The sequence below is a fragment of the Somniosus microcephalus genome, chromosome 10 (assembly GCF_052327205.1).
Source record: "Somniosus microcephalus isolate GS21.2 chromosome 10, FLI_Smic_1.0, whole genome shotgun sequence".
Taxonomy (NCBI): Eukaryota; Metazoa; Chordata; class Chondrichthyes; order Squaliformes; family Somniosidae; genus Somniosus; species Somniosus microcephalus.
Window position 1 is genome coordinate 136,127,500 of NC_140996.1, and position 21,109 is coordinate 136,148,608.

Below are 21,109 nucleotides of genomic sequence, written 5' to 3' on the forward strand. Positions count from 1 at the left end.
GCGCCCCTCCTCCCTCTCGGGGCACTACCTCGGAAAATCGGCCACAGGGCCGCTAACTTTTTCGTGGCGCTAAATTTAGCACCCTGGCGAAGGTAGCACCCCAAAGGGGGCACTACCCAATTTTACCCCTAGGGGTCCCAACATTGATTCCTGGATACTCCATTCATCACTCCTCTCTCCGTGCCCCCCCCCCAAATTAACATCACTCCCTAACAAATGGCTGCTGATTTCTACTTTTCAGCTAATTTATTATCAGTTCCCAAGTTTTAACTTGAATTTCTATTGTTTTAAATTGATGTGGAATTTTACCAAAGTCTTTTTGGAAATTAAGGTACAACACACTGTAAGGCTTTTCCACACTTCATTTGGGATGTCACTTGTTCAAAAATGTCAAAGGTGGTGGCACAGGAAGAATCTTCCCCTTAATGTGATACTGACTACAAAGCTATTCACTCTTCATAGTAAGGACATTTAATAGTTTACCATTGGTTTAGAGGTGAAACAGCATCTCTGAGTTATACACACCAGGAAGAGCCCAGATTCGATCTTAGTTTATCGATGCTGACTAATGTGCTGTGTATTTACAGCATTTTCTGTTTTTTGTTTTAGTTTTTCAGCATTTGCAATTTTTTTTAACTTTCAGGTTCAATCCCCTTTGGTGCTGAGTGAATTGATCTCAACTGAAACATCCACACTAAAACTGGCCTCATAGTTTAGGGAAAGGAAAATCAGGCAGGGTTCCCACTCCTGATCGCTATCCAGTGATTCTTACTGACAGTGCATGTGTGAGGATGCCAGATGAGGACAGGATTGGGCTCAGCTGTGATATTCTGTATGGTTGAATATTGCCTGCCAGTGCTCATTTTCAGGCCTCACGACCAGTGACCTCTTGGGTGATTATTGCCGGTGGAACCATATCCACATAAGAGTGTCACCGACTTCAGGAGAATAAGGGAGGAGAAAAAATTGAATTAAAAAAAAATATTTAATAACTTGGAAACAGTAATAGTCGAGTTAGTTCTGACAGCTAGTAGGTTCCTTGTTAAAATCCAATCTGGAAAAATACAAAATATTAAATATTATTATCAAAATCATGCTACTCTATTTTTATTCTAATGATCAATATTGTGATAGGAATGGATAACAAAAACGCATGGTAGAAGCCAACCCACAACATAATCACTGGAATACAGTAGTCTGCTTAGAACAGGGGAAGCAAAAAAAATTGAGAATAAAATTTAAAATACATTATCAGGATTTTAATTTGAGCATTAAAAATTTGCTAAGCAATAAGAATTTTAAAGTTTAGTTATTTTGATTGAAGAAATTTAAAAAATGTATAAAGCCTAAAATCCTTAATACTAATTGTGAATATAAAGCAATACTCAGGCTGTGTTGGTGACTTAATTTTCCATGTGAGTTTTCAGAGAGTTGAGTTACTAAATGAGATTTATCAACATGTAAAGGATTACGAAGCAAATGAAAAGGATCTGACTGAAATCCCTATTGGTGACACCATGGTATTTGCCTGTGCTGAGTTAGCTGATCCCAGACAGTGCAGCAGATGGGACACTACAGTTGCCTCCAGCTCTTCAGGCTAGGGAGGGGAAAAATCCACAATAGTTCCCACTCCTAATTGCTATATAGTGACCTGTGCTGGAAAGTGCGTGGTTATGAATGTCAGGTGAGGACAAGATCATGCTCATCTATGATGCCCTCCACAATCATATAAAGAATGGACACTCAGACAAGAAACCAGAGGGCTGCCAATGCCAGTAAAACCACAACCCAGCAAGAGCCAGCACTTCTAGCAGAAGAGTGGGCAAAAGGGTAGAAAATTAGATTTAAATAAAGGAACATTGTGCAACTAGCATTGCCCAAACAAGTGCAACTAGCATTGCCCAAACAAGTGCAACTAGCATTGCCCAAACAAGTGCAACTAGCATTGCCCAAACAAGTGCAACTAGCATTGCCCAAACAAATGAAACCATGGTTGATCCGTGGGTTTTATATTATGTACCTAGCACAATTAGACAATGTATAAAACCTTGTTTACAGCTAAACAAAATTATAGATGGTGAGATGGCGGAGGAGTCGGATTAGCTGAAGTGCTCTTGCAGAGAGCCGGCATGGGCTGAATGGCCTCGTTCTGTGCTGTAATCATTCTATGATTCTATGAGACCTGGCTGGAGGCATACAGATACGATTTAAGTGTGATTCACATCTGCCTTTGTGTTTAGTTCTTTCTTTCTTGAGATAAATCAATGATTACATTAATTGTGTTTGTTTTATTTCTAACTACCATGCCTCTTATAACAAATTATACATTGTTTTCTCTATTTCCGTCTGGCTGCCTTTCAAAGCATAAAAAAATCATTAAGAGCTTTTGAATTAGTTATTGTAATTAATCTTAATGTTTAAGTTAGAAATATAGGTCAATGCCTTGGCTGACTCTTAATTATAAGTGGATTAGTTAATGATGTTTTGTATCCTAATACGCAAGATGGACAAGATAAAGAAAAAAATAATCTGAGCTAATACGATTATGCTGTTACTAGGTCAATCTGCAGTATACTTATGTTTAGAAATAGTAGGTTTATTGTAATATAATGTTCAATGAGGTGTGGAACATGGCATTTTACTATTGTAAAAACGAAATAATAATTTTGTGAATGTTATTGTCCTGTTGTGAATGGATGTTCCTACAAAAGCTTTATAAGAAAAATCTACAGGAAAAAAACAGAACAGTTTTAGAAGTGGGTTTTGCTTTTGGCCCAGTGAAATGAGCCTGCCTATGTAATCTATTGCTATCTTTAACATTGATGTTTACTGCAGAAAAGGTGTTGTGCAAAAATGTTCTTCGTCAATATTGTATCCACTGCTTTTGCTTTAGAAACATAGAAAAATAGGAGCAGGAGTAGGCCATTTGGCTCTTCGAGCCTGCTCCGTCATTCAATATGATGATGGCTGATCCTCTATCTCAATACCATATTCCCGCTCTCTCCCCATACCCCTTGATGCCTTTTGTGTCTAGAAATCTATCTACTGCATCTCCTTCTTAAATATATTCAGTAACTTGATCTCCACAGCCTTCTGTGGTAGAGAATTCCACAGGTTCACCACCTTCTGATTGAAGAAATTTCTCCTCATCTCAGTCCTAAATGTCCTACCCTGTATCCTGAGACCATGACCCCTCGTTCTAGACCTCCCAGCCAGGGAAAACATCCTCTCTGCATCCAGTCTATCTAGCCCTGTCAGAATATTATACGTTTCAATGAGATCCCCTCTCATTCTTCTAAACTCTAGTGAATACAGGCCTAGTCGACCCAATGTCTCCTCATACGACAGTCATGCCATCCCAGGAATCAGTCTGGTGAACCTTCACTGCACTCCCTCTATGGCAAGTATATTTTTTCTTAGGTAAGGAGACCAAAACTGCACACAGTAATCCAGGTGTGGTCTCACCAAGGCCCTGTATAACTGGATTAACATCGTTGCTCCTGTACTCAAATCCTGTTGCAATGAAGACCAACATACCATTTGCCTTCCTAACTGCACCTGCATGTTTGCTTTCAGTGACTGGTATACAAGGACACCTAGGTCCCTTTGTACATCAGCATTTCCCAATCTATCAACATTTAAATAATACTCTGCCTTTCTGTTTTTCCTACCGAAGTGGATAACTTCACATTTATCCACGTTATACTGCATTTGTCATGTATTTGCCCACTCACTCAACTTGTCTAAATCGCCTTGAAGCCTCTTTGCATCCTCCTCACAACTCACAATCCCACCTAGTTTCGTCAGCAAACTTGGAAATATTACATTTGGTTCCCTCATCCAAATCATTGATATATATTTAAACCGAGTTCCACTGATAATCATTTATGTCATCACTTATACTTTTTTTTTAATGAGATCCATATCATTTTTATTAGATTTATCCCCTATTATGGGGTGTTTTCATCATATAACCAAGACCGATTTGAACTTCATTCACTGACATCCAAATGTCAATTAAACTTGAATGTTAATAGAGAATCAATTGAACCTTTAGTTCTCTTCTAATGTTAAAAAGATAAAAATACAGTTTAAAAGTTTGTAAAACTTCACTTTGCTGCTGATACACGGCCCAATGGTGTCAGACTAATTCTCAGAGCTGGTCTCCCATCTCTTGCCTTAAGGCAATTTAGGAGGCTTTACACTTAAATTAAACTGTATAGCTTGTGTCATTGCAAAACCTAAACTGTTTCACATTGACACAAACAGAGTCTTAACCTCACCACCAGATGTGTAGGGGAAAAAGGAAAATAAAGTTTATCTCAAATGATTTTTGAGAGGGAGGGCCTTTATTTCACACTTGTTAACAGCCTACCAGTCAAAGGGACTTTCCCTATGATGATGAAAATCATCAGAATGCTCCTATCTGAACTCCTATCTTTGGAATCATTTTGATTAATAAAATGTATTTTAAATGAGGTACTGCATTCCACTGATAGCTGCTGACTATTCCATATAGAGCAGAAAGTATTGTCATTAAACAGGTGTAAGCCCTGCTATACATGCTGGCAGTTAGAGCTTGTTTATAAATCTCTGCTTTGTTGCCCATGTAAATGGACACATTTCATTGTCATACCAGTAAGTTGCAAATGTAAGTTGGTGATGCAATCACAATCTTTGCAAAAGAACAGCAGTAGGCACTTCGGAAACATTGCTTACTACTATTTGCAATATTTATTGTAAAGTGGTTTATCTTGAATACTTTTCTAAAGAATCTATCTATCTATATAAAAGTCTTTTGTACGGCACATGTCTGATGGGCACCACACCTCTAGGGCTGGATTTTTCCAACCTCGGCGGGTCCGGGGCAGGCGACATCCGTGGCATGTGGGGACCCCGCATCTGCGTTGATCCTGGCCTCCAACAAGATATTCCGTTGATGGGGCTTGTTAAGCCCGCCCTGCGAGGTTCCCGGCCAATTAATAGGAAGCGGGTCTGATGACGTCATTTGATGATGCGTCATCAGCCGGTTTCCTTAAAGGGACCATGTCCACAATCATTTTGACAGTTGTGCTGTCGGTGTTCTGCAGCATTGAAGTGCTGCAAACACTGACAAGCACTGCACAAAGGTGCACGGCTGCACCCAGGCTCTCTCATTACTCCCTCCATATGCTTATTGAGGGAGCCACAGCATGCAGGGAGGTTCTCTTCCCTTCCAAGGGCTGAAGAGACCTCCCCAGGAGACCAACACAGCCTGGTGCACATTGCACAGGCGGGCACAAGTAGGGATGTTGTCAGGAGGACCAGGCTGCAGTGGCATAAACCTTTCAATGGTCTCAGTAGATCACAAAACGTTACTGCAAAGCCACACTCAAACTCATCCTGCTGTGAGACTCATCACATCCCCATCACTCTGCCTTCCCTACCCTACTCCTGCACATCCTTAGTCACACCAACTTACCTTGCACCTCCACCCATCCCTCTCTATTTACATTATCACTTCCCCATCTCACTAGCCACCCCTCACACTCACCTTCATCCTTGTCCAATCATACCAACTAACAACACACAAGGGTAGGTATATGAGTGTTATCGCCAATGTTCATGTAAAGTTTCTGTTAATGTGTTGTCATACATTGAAATCTTTATTTTCAACACTTTGCGTTCTTGGGCAGATCTGTGTGCATCTTTGCAAGTGGCTTAGTGAGTTGCAATGAACGGTGAGACATAACGGTACACTCCACAATGGTGGTGAGTGCGAAAGGAATGGCTTGGACATTGTAGGGATGCTTTATGGTGTTGATGTGGGGTGGTGCCAACCTGGCACATCATGTGGCAGCCAGGGTGTACAACTTCAAGTGAAGTAAATCTGGTCATGGTGAGGCCATCGCTGGTCTCCCGGGTCGGGTGCTGATGCCCTGTGTCCCGTGCAGCATCAGGTGATTGTAGAGAAGGTTGGTGCTGTTGCTGGTGCTGCTGGTGTGCCTGGTGATGCTAGTGTGCCTGGTGATGTTGGTGTTGGGGCTGATCGTGGTGGGATTCTGAGGACAAGGTGAGATTTTTTCAAGGCCACCGATGCTGATGGAATAGATGGAAGGTGAAGTTGAGATGACAGAAGCAATCTGTCAATGGTGAGAGAGGTTGCTTCAAGGAGGTGACACTAACACTTTGCTCCAAACACTTCAAACCTCCATAAAGCTGAAAAGTGTATTCCAAATCCTGAAGGCTCCAGCCTCTAAGGGGGTGATTTTCTCAGCCCCGAGGAGGCGGGTTTGGAGGGGGGAAAAGGTGGGAAAATCGGAAAAAATGAGTGCGGGTTCAGAACCCACCTCCAACCCGTCTCTGCGCGATTTTGCGGGTGCCGGCTTTGCAGGGTGGGAAACAGTCCCGCCTCCAGCTGGCCAGAGAGGTTGTTAAGAGCCTTAAATGGTCATTAAGGGCCTCTCTAATACTATTTTGAGAGGCCCTCGTTATTTTTCGACCATTTCAGCGTGTTCTATGACCCTTGTAAACCACGCCAGCTAAACCTGGCGGGTTGACAAGTGGGTGGCCTCCTCACAGCTGCAGCTCCACCATTAAATCGGAGATTTCATCAGGGATTAGTTGCAGGTGGCAGAACTTTGCTTTAAAATGTCTTTGAGCACTTTTAGCAGGCCTTCCGAAGTCAGAGGTGCTGCGACTTGAATCTATCAACTGTGGGACCTCCTTGGAAGACCCTCTCCCTGCTTGGAATGAGCGCTTCCCCAATGGAGGTATCTGCAAGCAGCATGGGAACTGATGTAAGAAAACTACTAGGCACTTGGTCTGAGTATTAAACAAGGCTTTAATCAACTGTTTTTCAACAGCTGGGCCCATGCCCGAGTATTTATACTCTCCCAGGACAGCGCCACCAGTAGGCCGCCCAGTATCATTTCATAAGTCATTTCCACATGAATGACAAGATTCATGTCAGGAACCATTCATTTTCTTCCACCATGGACCTCAGATTCGGATGAGGAGCATCCACGGCAGCAACAGAACCAGGTAGCTCAGCAGCAACAGCAGCAGGAGGCAAAACCTCCTGCTCAGCCACCTGATGATGCACAGGGCAAAAGGTGCAAGCGCATCGAGGCATCTCGCCGCAGGAGATACCCCCGACAGAGGGTTTACAGACAGAGGATGAGCTACCTCAACATGAGTCAGCAGCAGTGCCAAAGGAGGCTGAGACTTTCGCGAGAGGTTATCTGAGAGATCTGTGGACTGCTGCAGCAAGACCTGGTGCCCAGAGGAATGGGTGGACACCCCTTACCAGTGGCTGTCAAAGTCACCACCGCACTCAACTTCTTTGTCTCAGACTCCTTCCAGGGATCATCAGCAGACATCAGCGGCATCTCCCAGTCGGCTGCCCACAGTTGCATCACGCAGGTTACCCATGCCCTTTTCGATAAGACCCACAATTACAACCAGTTCACAAGGGATCAAGCAAGTATAACCGTGCATTCGGTTGGCTTTGCAAATATGGCAGGCATGCCAATGGTGCATGGCGTCATAGACTGCTCACATGTGGCTCTTAGGGCACCCCATCACAACCCAGCTATCTTTGTCAACCGAAAGGGATTCCACTCCCTCAACGTACAGCTGGTGTGTAACCACAAGAAGGAATTCTTGCATGTTTGCGCCAAATTCTGTGGTTGTTGCCATGACTCTTTCATCCTGCGGCACTCTAGTGTTCCTTCGCTTTTCAATCCGCCAAACCAACTTAACGGATGGCTCCTTGGTGACAAAGGCTGCCCCCTGAAGAAGTGGCTAATGACGCCGATCAGGAGGCCAGCTAACGAGGTTGAAGAGCGCTACAACGCCAGCCACACTTCGACCAGGTCCATCATCGAACAAACCATTGGGTTGTTGAAGATGCACTTCCGATGCCTTGACCGATCAGGTGGAGCCCTGCAGTATACACCATACAGGGTCTCCAGAATGGTCATGGTCTGCTGTGCACTGCACAACATGGCACAATGTCGAGGCTTGCAGCTTCCTGATGAGCAAGTGGCTCAGCTCCAGGCCTCCTCAGATGAGGATGAGGAGGAGCAGGAGGAGGAGAGAGCGCCGGTCTATCGACCAGCGGCAGTGGCAACATGCGAGCACATGGCTGCCCGTGATGCAAGGGATGAACTTATCCTGGCCAGATTTGCATAGGTTGCCCAAGTTGGCACATGTCCTTGGCTCCATCTTAAGACATCATAGACAATGGACATGACTCTCTGGCCTCCTTTCACTCAGGCCACCAACCTGACAACGCAAGTGTGGCGGAGCCCGCAATGTGGAGCTGCCTAAGGCGAAAGAACAGATGCCATGACGCCAACATTTTGCCATCAAATCATTTTAATGCTGTCCAACAGGGATGGCATTTCATCAATACACATAAACATTCACCCAATCTGCACACAAATCTGGAGGTTATATCCTTTGCCAGCAGAACCCACACAGCCTTGGTTTCTTTGGGAGGCCTCTTCCTCCCAGATGACTGGAAGAGCACCTCCCTGCTAGCTGTCACCCCCTCAACCAACATTTGCAGCGCTTCATCCGAGAACCTCGGGGAGGCCCTTGCCTTGGAATTGGACAGTGGTTTCTCAAAATATGTTGCAGGTGGTACAGCTGTAGAAAGAGGGGGGTTGGTTGGTTGTGGGGTTTATGTCTCTGGCCAGTCAGAAGTATCTGAGCTGCTCCAGAGCCCCGTGCGGTTTCGAATCGCTCCCCTTTCTGGTTCTGACCACCGGACTTATTTCAGTAGCGATGTAGACAAAACGAGACTCATGGTTGGGTGCAAAGAAGACCAGTATTTATTGAAATAAAAGGAAATAAATTAAAAATAATGATTAATACAACACACTTTTTCTTAATACAGCACACCTTTGCTAAATACAGCACACTTTTGCTTAATACAGCACACTTTTGCTTAATACAGCACACTTGCTTAATACAGCACACCTTTTGCCTAATAGGGCACACCTTTTGCTTAATAGGGGAGGAGAAACAGACACATCGAGGGAAAATTGACTAAAATTACAATTTAACAAAATTCCCCTTAATTCCCACCCCTTATACCTATCTAGGTTGCCTTGTAATGGGCCAGAAAATCTATGCTCACCAGTGAATGCCTGCTCCGTGCCCCTGCGGTCTGTCTTAGATTCTTTACCGCCCCGAAGTAGAGATACCCCAGTAATTCAAAAGTAACTGCTGGTATTCCACTTCTTTGGGCGGGCTGTTGAACTGTTCCTCTGTAGGCAGGGCATGGAGGCGAGGTGGCAGAGAGAGAGAAAATGGCTTCCTGAGGGGCTATCTTTATACCCCATTGGGAGCCGCTATCTTGGCACCCAAATCTGGATGTATCTGGGCTATACAAAAGGGATCGCTCTGTCCCCATTGACTGTCATGGGTTTGAATGTGTTTTCCCATTTGCCTGGTATGCGACCAGTTTGAAATGTCCTACTGAATTTCAGTCAACAGCACTCAAGTGCTTTGTAAACAAACCATTGTCCTGCGGTCACCGCCCAACCGCAATTGATTGACAGCTTTAAGTACTTAAGCCTTTGAGTCAACATTGTAGAGAGTTCTGTAAACAAACATCCTTTGTCCTGTGGGTGAAACGTCCTAAACTGCAGTTGATTGACAGTTTCAAGTACTTCAACATTCGCGCAGGCTGGTGTTTTTTTTCAAATCCTTTGTCAGCCCGTGATTGCAGATATACAGGCAGGCTGTCTTTGTCTTCTGCCACGAGGCCTGACAGCCATTTTGATACCCTGGATTTTTAAGGTATATTCCACCCAGGTTTTCTTTAATCAAAAAAATCTTCGGGGGCTGTAGAAATTTTCCGAAATTCTTGCGAACCTTACACAGCATTGGCAGAAATCCAGTGGAATGATCCAAGGCAGCAAGCAGCCCTTAAATGGGGCTGGAAAAATGATGTCAGCAGAGGCGAGTTTCAGTCCCAAAACACTAATTGACCAAGGGCATCCCACACCTCTGAAATCAACTGGCCAATCGGGAAAATCGCAATTTTTCAAAACTATCAGTGGAGGCGGGTTTCGAACCCACCCAAACCGAAACCCGCCTCCAGTGAAATAATCGGCGCCTATGATTGGAAATCGAACAGCTGTGAAATGGTAGCTTTTTTATCACTTTTGCAGCTGTCAACTATTCACAGCAATGCAGAGTCATTGAGAAACCGACACACTTACCTGATGTGATTCCCCGAGCACCGGGAACCTCGTAAAAAACGTGGAAAAACCGTTGGAACCTGGTAAAATGCTGCTTAAGTATCTCAAATGTCTGACCGGCAGAGCCGACACTTGGGAAATTTACAAGGAGGCGGTTTCAGAGCAGACTTCCGCCCCGCTGTCATTTACTCAACCAGGCAGCAATCAGTCCATTAGACTGGCACTAAGCCACTGTTACCACTTTAGATCAAACAAGAACAGGAGTGTTAGCTGCTCAGTGATTGAAGGAGTGAATAAAACAATCAGTATTAAAGAGGTGGAGCTACATGCAGAGGCACCACTTGAAATTGTCATTAATGAAAATGGATAATTTTTTGCTTATTTTGGATTATTTGCCATTTATCTCTGCTTCTTTATTGCTTGATGCTTCGTATTGTTTGTTTCTGTGGGGTTTTTTAAAGTCTAGCCAATCGTATGTGTATGATGGGGCCTTACTTTCTTCCAGTGTTTTACCTGGCATATAATATATTTCTATCATTATAACAGCATATCCTATGTCTCACTACAAACAATGCAACAGGAGGGTATTTATTGTGGTTGGTTAACTGAATCATTAAATTCAGCTTCTGATTTTCTCAGTTAGAAAATTTTACTACAAAGAGCTGGTTAAAGTTTAAACATTTTAGAGGGAATACATTTACATGACTTTTCCTCCACACAATGTAGAAGACTTTCAAAATGCTATACGTGTTAGCTGTAGAATTCCTAATACCTGAAAGCTCAGCTGCCCCGATGCTACCCCTTTCTGTCTGAATATTTCATGCCCTTTTAATTAAGAAATCCACAGGATCTTTGATATCTTCAAAAATATAGGGGGAAAAATTCAGTTTCGCCCCGTTTGGGGCGCCATTATCGGCCATGCGCAAAGTTTAGCGCCTAGCGCTAATTATCGCCTCCGACGGCAAACTTGGCTTTTATTGCCCCTGGATGTGATTGGAGCACTAAATCAGGCGCTTCACAGCTGTCTTAAGGCGCAAAGGTCGAGGAGCGAGGCGCTACCTCAGAGCGCTGGCAAAGCAAGGAAGGGCAAATTAAAATGAACCTGCAAAGAGCTGCTCAGTACCCAAAACTCCTACACACAGTGTTGAATCTCTCCAGAAGTCTCTCTCTCTCTCTCAGAATGCGTGGTGCAAAAATGTCACCAACAAAAAAAGGCAGGAAGCGGTTGCCTTTAAATAGCGCTCCCCCAGTCCCTTTCTGACTGCAAAACGCTCCCCTCAACCTGTCGTTGCTAGTGGCAGGCGGTAAGGCAGGGGGCGCCACTCAATATCCGGTCCGGGGCGCTACCGGGGCGTTGCGCACTCGACTGACGTCACGATCTGCCGGCGCAGGAGATCATGGCGGCAGTGTTTAGCGCCGCCGCAAAATGTCTAGTTAATTTCGTGAGCAGCGCAAACATCGCTGCGCCCGGGCACTAGTTGCTTTGCACCCCACTAACGCCCTCTTAAGGCACTAACGGGAGGCGCAAACAACTGAATTTTTCCCCTATAGAGCTGCATTGCAGTGAAGCAAATTGAGGACATGGCTTGAAACCTGGAAAACTAAATTTTTGTGAAAGGTTTCAGTGTCATCACAGATCTGGGCTAAACAGTGAAGATTCTTGAACAATTATGAAACAGGATAGGTGCAGTGTACACTCTACAAATTTAGAAAATTATTTGCTCATATTTCACAGTGCATGCTGGGACGCTACTTGATCTATTTTGAAATTTAAGGTGAAGAGTTAGGGATTGGTCATGAATGTTTTCAAGTTTAACCAAACAAGTATAAAAAATCTAAAAATATCAGCTGTTTGTAATGTAATATTTCATCTTTTTCCTCATTTCTTGGCCATTAACATTAAAGAATTTTTAAACTTCTGAATGATATAACTAAGACCTATTTTGGCTGCAATTTTTTTCTTCAACTTAGTTCCTTGTGACAAATGTTAAACGAATCAGCTAATTAAACTTTTGTGTAATCTACTGATTGGTGTTTGAAAAATGCAGCCATCATAAATTATGTGACTGTTAAAATCTTCCAGAATTTGAGAACTGAATGATTGGTTCCTTTGCCAGGCAGCTCTTTGACAAGCTTGTGCAGCCAATTCATTAAGTGGAAATGTCAATGCTGCCTATCTATGTTTTTAGCAGTGATAAAAAGTGCAGAAAATAGCTTTGAAAACCCTAACTTGTATATTACTTTTTGCATTTGCAGGGAGCCAAGAAAATTTGTGCTGCACAGGGGATCCACTGGATTAGGCTTTAACATTGTTGGGGGTGAAGATGGTGAAGGGATATTTATTTCATTCATCCTGGCAGGTGGGCCGGCAGACCTCAGTGGAGAGTTGCGAAGAGGTGACCAAATTCTATCGGTAAGTCATTTTAGTTGGTGCAAGTTAAACCGATCTTTGATAGTTTCTGTCATTCTGTTTTCTGTTCAGTAGAAGGTGGAGCTTATCCATTGTGACCCAGATATGAATGCTGCACAAGGTATGCGTAAAGAAGGAACTTTGACCTAGAAAATGGTTTGCACCCAACATCACAAACTGCCATGCCAAAACTGATGAGCAAGAGGACCACACAAAATTGGTTGTCTTGTGCCATCAGGATGTGACCAGTCTGCTGGGGATGGCAATCACACCCCAAGAGGCAGTGCAACAATCACGCAGAAAATGAAGATCAGGCAGTGGGGACAAAGCAACAGTGAGTCTGGCACAGGGGGGAAAGAAATCGGATGGGGTGCTAGCGGTGGCTGGCAGCAGCCCGCAGCTTTAATGTGGAGCTGGAAAGTACACTTATCTTTCTGGAGGCAGCCTCAAATGGTGAATTACAAAGGAATTCAGACATTGGAGCACTGGAGCTTATATTTTAACTTGAGGGCCGGGATTTTCCCATTTCCGGAGTTCCAGATTTCCCCGCACATTGCGTGTGATGTAATGGGCGGGTTACCTGCCTGGAAGCCAGCCTGATTGACAGGCTGGCTTCCAGTTGGGTGAAGATCGTTGGCTGAACACCACAGCAACAGGCAAGTGCTGGGTCCAGGTGAGGTGGGCAAGCCCGGGGTTGGGGGGGGCTCCGATCCCCCAGGAGGGGTCCGATCCCCAACCAGGTTAAAATAGAGACTTCAGGCCTCATTATCATATTTAAATGGCCAACCTGCCCCCTGATGGCGGGTTGGCTGCCCTCACCCCCTGTCCTGCCTGAGTAAAAGTTGAAAGTTGGCGGGTTGGGGATGGGTTTTAGATTTTTCCAACTTTCCCTTCCCCGCCCCCCCCCCCACCGCCACCACCTCTAACCCACCTGTTTTTTCCTGTCAAAATTCCCTCCTGGCAGGTCTTTATATGTAGAAAAATTAATATGAAGAGTGTGAGTAAGGAAACAAGCAATTCTTTTCCTCCTAGTGGTTCTAATTTCTGACAAGCATTGCTGTTCCAGTACCATGTTATTTTAAAGGCATCCTCTGGTAAATGTACTGCAGTCTTCAAAAGAAATGATGTGATGACAAAGATGCTAGATTTACATTTAGGAAGTGTAGACGTTTTACTATTTAGCTGAGAGTTGAGCCCTTTACTTTATTTTCTTTTGCCCTCATTTTTGCACTAATTTTATATTATGAAAATATTCAGTGTTTCCAGAAATTACAGTAAAATGGCACACACGAAATGCTTGTGTGAGGTCATTGAACTTTTTGCGGCTCTGCGGGGCTTGACTACTGGTATTGACCGCCACAGCTATCTGCTCCCATTGTCTTCTGAGAGTTTGTCATGAGGGCTTCCTGGCCTCCTGTGGATAGAGCACATTTCTTCTTCTCTTCACCTCCTCCACCAAGGCCTCCAATGCAGCGTCGGAAAATCTTAGAGTCTGCTCTCTGCCATGTTGTGCCATTTTCCAGGTCACAATCTTTTCAACCACGACTCCCAGCAACTGCTCCAGCCACTTTAAGAGGTGCAGGCTGGCTTTAAGTGGTGCAGGCTAGCTTTAAGTGGTGTTAACCGCTCATGATTTTGGGCACCCTGCTGATGCGTGCAGCCAATGAACAGTTGGCATTGGCTGCATGCTACAATCATTTAAATGAGCAGGCAGCACAAAGTTGGCGTACTGCCTGCATTGGATTCAACGGGCGCAGATTAATTACACATCGCGATCGCCACGTACGTTTTCGGGGGCTATCGAATTTTGCGGCCACTGTTTTCTATTCCTGAAAAAGACCTCGATTCAATTTAAAAGGGGGAAATTTTCTTAGGAATACCGATGCTTGCCAGAAGAGGGCAGCATTCAATCACACATGAATTTCAGTGCATTGTATTCTTTAGATGATTGTTTATTTCTGTAGGTGACAGAAATTCTTGGCATTCTGCATTAACAACAACTACTTGCATTTTATATGGCACGGTTAACGTAGGAAAACATCCTAGGGCACTTTACAGAAGCGCAATCAGACACAAATTGACACCGAGACAAGAAGGAGATATCAGGAGGGGTGACTAAAAGCTTGGTCAAAGAAATAGGTATAAAGGAGGATCTTAATGGACAAGAGAGTGGTGGAGAGGAGAGAGAGGTTTAGGGAGGAAATTCCAGAGCTTAGGGCCCAAACAGCTGAAGGCACAGCCACCAATGGTCGAGTGAAGGGAATGGAGGATGCACAACAGTTCAGAGTTGGAGCAACGCAGAGTTCTGGAGAGTTGTAGGGCTAGAAGAGGTTATAGAGATAGGGAGATGTAGGTCAGAAAGAGATTTGAACACGAGAATGAGAATTTTAAATTGGAGGTGTTGGGGAACCAAGAGCCAAAGTAGATCAGTGAACACAGGGGTGATGGGTGAACGAGACTTGGTGCATGCTTGAATACGGGCAGCAAAGATTAGGATGAAGTTTATTGAGGGTGGTAGATGGCGGGCCATTCAAGAGAGCATTGGAACAGTTGGGTCTGGAGGTCACAAAGACATGAATGAGGGTTTCGGCAGCATATGGACTGAGGCAGGGGTGGAGATGGGTGATGTTACAGAGATGAAAGTAAGCAGGCTTTGTGATAATGGGGATATAGTGTTGGAAGCTCAGCGCAGGGTCAAATAGGACACAGAAGTTGCCTACAGTTGGCTTCATGCTCCGGGGACTAGATGGTTCGGCATCTGCTTCGGCCCCCACATCCTGCCCAGTGTTAAAATTGGCCCTAAGCTTGTCTTCAGCCTTGGACAGTTTGCCAACAAACTAATGCAAGATTTCCTAGCTACTAGAGAACTGATATTCTAAACAATGGTGCAATAAAGCATCTGCTTAAAGTTGAATACCTGTATGGGCCTATCTGAATGGGAGTTGAAAATGTTAATAGCTAAATTTTGGATACAGTATATAAAACCATAAACTGGAGCAACTTCAGTAGTTAATTTGTAAAAAATAATGGCCTGGAATTTCCTGGTGTCAAAGTGGCATTGTGCCATGTTTTTCCCATAGGAAATTCACACATAATTGATTTACACTGGTTTTACACTGAAAAATTGCTACATGCGAATTTCCTTGATTGTGCGACTTCCGAACTAAGTCTACCGAGTCAATCTGCTGCTCAGTTACATAGAGCTGCTCTATGCAAATGACCAGAGTACACAGGTTTCCTGGATTTACGTGAATAATGTGCTGGCATAGATTTACGCCCCAAACTTTAGATGCAGCATGGCCTGATATTGGCCCCCTCGTGTTCAGGAGGATTAAGCAGCTGGAATGGCCTTCCCAATGAGGACCATTTCAAGCGTGACCCTGAGCCTCCGATCGCTTGCCATTTTAATTCTCCGCCCCCACTCCCTCTCTGACCTCTCTGTCCTCAGCCTCCTACACTGTTCTAATGGAGGTCAACGGAAGCTCGAGCAACAGCATCTCATCTTTCGATTAAGCACTTTGCAGCCTTCTGGACTCTACATTGAGTTCCACAATTTCAGATCATAACCACTGTTCCCATTTTTTGGGACAGTAGTTGCTGGTAATAATTCTGCTTTTGTCATTTTCAGCTCCTTTATATCCATCTTTTGTTTCTTTTCTTGTCCCATCACCACTCCCTTTTGCCTTACGCCATCATCCCTTTTGTCATTTAATCACTGCTGCCTTCCACCCTATCACAGACATTCCCTTTTGTTCCTTCCTCCTCTCCCCACTTTCCCTGCCTCTGTACTTGCTTAAAACCCATTACATCTCTCACATTTTCCAGTTCTGATGAAAGGTCATCAACCTGAAACGTTAACTATGTTTCTCTCGCCACAGATGCTGCCTCACCTGCTGAGCATTTCCAGCATTTTCTGCTATTTTTTCAATTCTAATAGTTAAGCAAATTTTCTTATCAGCTCCTTGGTCCTTGCTCCTTTTATCGCTGCAACTGTCAGCATTTTTATCAGCCTTATGGCTCAGCACGACTCCAGCCAGTCTTGCTTACACATTCTTTTCTCTCCAAGCAGCCTAGACAGTAAGAAAGGACCATCATGCACTCTGATTATGTCCAAGCTTGCAATTCTGTGTTCTTCCTTTGCTGTTCATACCAGCAGTCACAAGTCCATGTCAAAAAATACCAAGCCCACTGTTCTTTGTGCGATTTCATGGATTGGTTCAGGGTGGTGGGTGCCGGCCCGATTTGACGTGTGAAGTCCAAGTACAGATTGGCTCTGACCAAGGCTCCCAGTTATGAGCTGTCACCTTGACACAGAACCTGAGTCCAAATTAGAGTCTAAGGAGATAGGGAGAGAGATGGAACTTTTTAAAAGTGACATAGACTGGGGAGCCAGACCGCACCTTGTGTAGTGCAAGAGGAATGTGGCTGTAGTTACAGGGTGACTATCAGCAGGTTATAGGTTACTAGTTTCAGGTGAGAGATCGGGCGTTGCACCTGTTATTACTAGTTACATATAGACTATCAGTGAGTTATTCTATTACTGCTGGTTATGAAGAGAATCTGAGTGTTACCAGTATTATTGTAAGCTATTGGTGCAATTTCAGTGAGTTACTATTCGCTACTGGTGTAATCAAAGTTCCTCCCAACTCTGGTTTCCCTCCTGCGAATCTCTTCCCGCCCCCAAGCTTAGTTTCCCCTCTTCAAGCCTCCTTGAAAAAATGTGACATCCCCACCAACACCTGGGAATCCCTGGCCCAAGACCGCACAAAGCGGAGGAGAAGCATCCGGGAAGGCGCCGAACACCTCGAGTCTCTTCGCAGGGAGCAAGCGGAAGCCAAGCGCAGGCAGCGCAAGGAGCGCACGTCAACCCAAGCACCCCACCCCTTCAACCACCGTCTGACCCACCTGTGACAGAGACTGTAGGTCCCGCATTGGACTCATCAGTCACCTGCAAACTCATTTTTAATGTGGAAGCAAGTCATCCTCGGTTCCGAGGGACTGCCTAAGAAGAAGAAGAAGTTATTGGTGCAATTTCAGTGAGTTACTATTTGCTACTGGTGTAATCAGAGTTCCTCCCAGCTCTGGTTTCCCTCCTGCAAATCTCTTCCCGCCCCCAAGCTTGATTTCCCCTCTTCCCCGCCCTTGGTTTCCATTCTTCACCTGCTCGTGGGTGGCCTCTGGGTTCCCAGACGTTCTCGCACAATATCTGCTGGTGCGAAACCATGAGAAAAAATACTCAACTGCAAGATAAATGCAATAACATTTGCAGATGTCATGTGATCAGGCATCACATGTTCAGAACATCATGTGGTCAGAATGTCATGTGATCAAACCTCCAGGAATAACTCCAACCAAAACTGGCAACTCTAATTAGAACATAAGGAATGCCTCCAACCAGAATTAGCAACTTTAATTATAACATAAAGATGTTACAATAAGACAGAATACATATGGATAGAGGCACAATTATCAATGTGCATTACAGACTGCCAAGCAGTGGAGATGAGATCAAGGGGGAAATGTGCAAACAGCTCAGAGATATAAAAGAACAACAGAACAATAATATTGGGTGATTTTAACTGTCACAAGATAGACGATAAAGGTAATGCCTGTGGTAAAAGTGGGGAATGATTTTTAGAATAAATCCAAAATTGCTTCCCAGGACAGTTAATTTCTGGTCCAACAAGAAAAGAAGCATTATTTGATTTAGTTCTGCGAAGTGAAGTAGGCAAATAATTGATACGAGAATAGACTAGTTGCTAAATAGACACCACAACATAGTTAGGTTCAATGCGAAAATAGAAAAGGATAATGAAGAGTCAAAGATAAAGGTGCAGGACTGGGAAAAGGCAAGTTCATTGAGTTAAGAAGGGATCGATCCCAAATTAACTGGTCATAAAAGTTAGTAAATTGGATGATAAATCAGCAATGGAGAAACTTCAAATATAAGATGGATAGAATGCAAAATAGATTTATTGCTATAATGTGAAAATAGGGTCCATCAAATGAAAGAGTTCATGGATAAATAGGGAAATTGAAACTAAATTGAAATTTAAGAGAGGTATTCAATAAGGCTAGGACTAAAAACATCATGAAGAATATAGAAAGTACAGTGGGGAAGTGAAAAGAGAGATTAGAAGAGCCAAAAAGCAATGTGAAAAAGTAATGGATAATGTAAAAGGAAATGGTAAGGACTTTTATAACCATATAAGAATTAAAAGAGTAATTAAAGAAAGAATAGGACCACTCAGAGGAAGGAGGGAGTATAACCTTTTTAATATTCATTCTAAAGACATGGGTGTCACTGCCAAGGCCAATATTTATTGCCCATCCTTAGTAGCCCATGCAAAGGTAGTGGTGGTGGGCCTTTTTCTTGAACCGTTGCAATCAGCTTAGTGAAGGTACTCCCACAATGCTGTTAGGTAGGGAGCTCCAGGATTTTGACCCAGCAACGATGAGGGAATGGCGATATATGCCCAAATCAGGATGGTGGAGGGTGATTGTCTCAATTTTTCTGCTCCTCTCACTCACTCCAACCTACTTCCCTCTGAACTTACAGCACTCTGTTCTCTCAGATCCAACCCTAACATTGTCATTAAACCTGCTAACAAGGGTGGCGCTGTTGTTGTTTGGCGAACCGACCTCTACCTTGAGGAGGCTGAACACCAATTCTCTGAGACCGCCTCCTACCTTCCCGTGGACCATGACCCCACTACCGAACATCAAGCCATCATTTCCAGAACTGTCACTGACCTCATCTCCTCTGGAGTCTTGCCTCCACGGCCTCCAACCTCATAGTCCCCCAACCCCGCACAGCCCGGTTCTACCTCAGTCCCAAGATCCACAAACAGGACTGCCATGGTAGACCCATAGTTTCAGCCTGTTCTTGCTCCACAGAATTGATTTCTTCCTATCTGAACTCTATTTTTTCTCCCCTTGCCCAGTCACTTCCCACCTACATCCGCAACTCTTCTGACGCCCTCTGCCACTTAACAGTTTCCTGGCCCCAATCGTCTCCTTTTCACCATGGACGTCCAATCCCTCTACACCTCCATCCCCCATAAGGACGGCCTTAGGGTGCTCCGCTTCTTCCTTGAACAGAGGCCCAACCAGTCCCCATCCATCACCACCCTTCTCCACCTGGCTAAGCTTGTTCTCACATTGAACAACTTCTCCTTTAGCTCCACTCACTTCCTCCAAATAATAGGTGTTGCTATGGGAACCTGCATGGGTCCTAGCCTTTTCGTGGGATATGTGGAATACTCTTTGTTCCAGTCCTACTCAGGTCCCCTCCTTCACCTCTTTTTCTGGTACATTGATGACTGTATCAGTGCCATTTCCTGCTCTTACCCTGAACTGGAAAATTTCATTCACTTTGCTTCTAATTTTCACCCTTCCCTAACCTTCACATGGTCCATATCCGACAATTCCCTTCCCTTCCTCGACATCTCTGTCTCCATTTCTGGGGATAGGTTAGCGACAAACATCCACTATAAGCCCACTAACTCTCACAGCTACCTGGACTACACTTCCTCCCACCCCGCTTCCTGTAAGGACTCTATTCCATTCTCCCAGTTTCTCTGTCTCCATTGCATCTGTTCTGACTATGCCACCTTCCATGCTAGTGCTTCTGATATGTCTTCCTTTTTCCTCAACCGAGGATTCCCCTGTACCGTAGTTGATATGGCCCTCGACCGTGTCCATTCCATTTCTTGCACTTCTGCTCTCACACCTTTCCCTTCCTCCCAGAACCACGATAAGGTTCCCCTTGTCCTCACCTTTCACCCCACCAGCCTCCACATTCAACGGATCATCCTCCGCTATTTCCGCCACCTCCAGTGTGATCCCACCACCAAACACATCTTCCCCTCCCCTCCCCTTTCAGCATTCCAAAGGGACCGCATTCCAAAGGACCGCTCCCTCCGCGACACCCTGGTCCACTCCTCAGTCACTCCCAACATCCCCTCCCTTTCCCATGGCACCTTCCCGTGCAAGCGCAGGAGATGCAACACCTGACCTTTTATCTCCTCCCTTCCCACCGTCCAGAGCCTCAAACACTCCTTCCAGGTGAAACAGCGATTTACTTATACTTGTTGCAATTTACTGTACTGTATTCGCTGCTCACGATGCAGTCTCCTCTACATTGGGGAGATCAAACGCAGATTGGGTGACCGCTTTGCAGAACACCTCCGTTCAGTCCGCAAGCGTGACCCCGAGCTTCCAGTCGCCTGCAACTGTAATTCTCCGCTCCACTCCCACTCTGACCTCTCTGTCCTCGGCCCCTTACATGGTTCCAACGAAGCTCAACGTATGCTTGAGGAACAGCGCTTAATTTTTCTATTAGGCACTTTACAGCCTTCTGGACTCAACATTGAGTTCAACAATTTCAGACCATAACCTCTGCCCCTATTTTTTCAGATGGCAGTTGTTGATGAATCTACTATACCCTCTTCTAGACCCATCTCTTGTTTCTTTACTTGTCCCATTACCATCTCCTTTTGCT

At 44.6% G+C, this 21,109-nt stretch overlaps 1 protein-coding gene across 11 annotated transcripts in view; it reads left to right on the top strand.

The window, feature by feature from the left end:
* The window catches only part of dlg2 (discs, large homolog 2 (Drosophila)), a 1,642,261-nt gene that overhangs the window by 1,079,072 nt on the left and 542,080 nt on the right, over positions 1-21,109 (top strand). For all 11 annotated transcript variants that reach the window (XR_015079731.1, XM_085998865.1, XM_085998867.1 and 8 more), the window contains one exon: positions 12,453-12,609. Coding sequence is in view for 10 of the 11 variants with exons in the window: in XM_085998865.1 (XP_085854991.1) it covers positions 12,453-12,609 (157 nt within the window). In the remaining variant the exon portion in view is untranslated. The remainder of the gene's footprint in view (positions 1-12,452; positions 12,610-21,109) is intronic.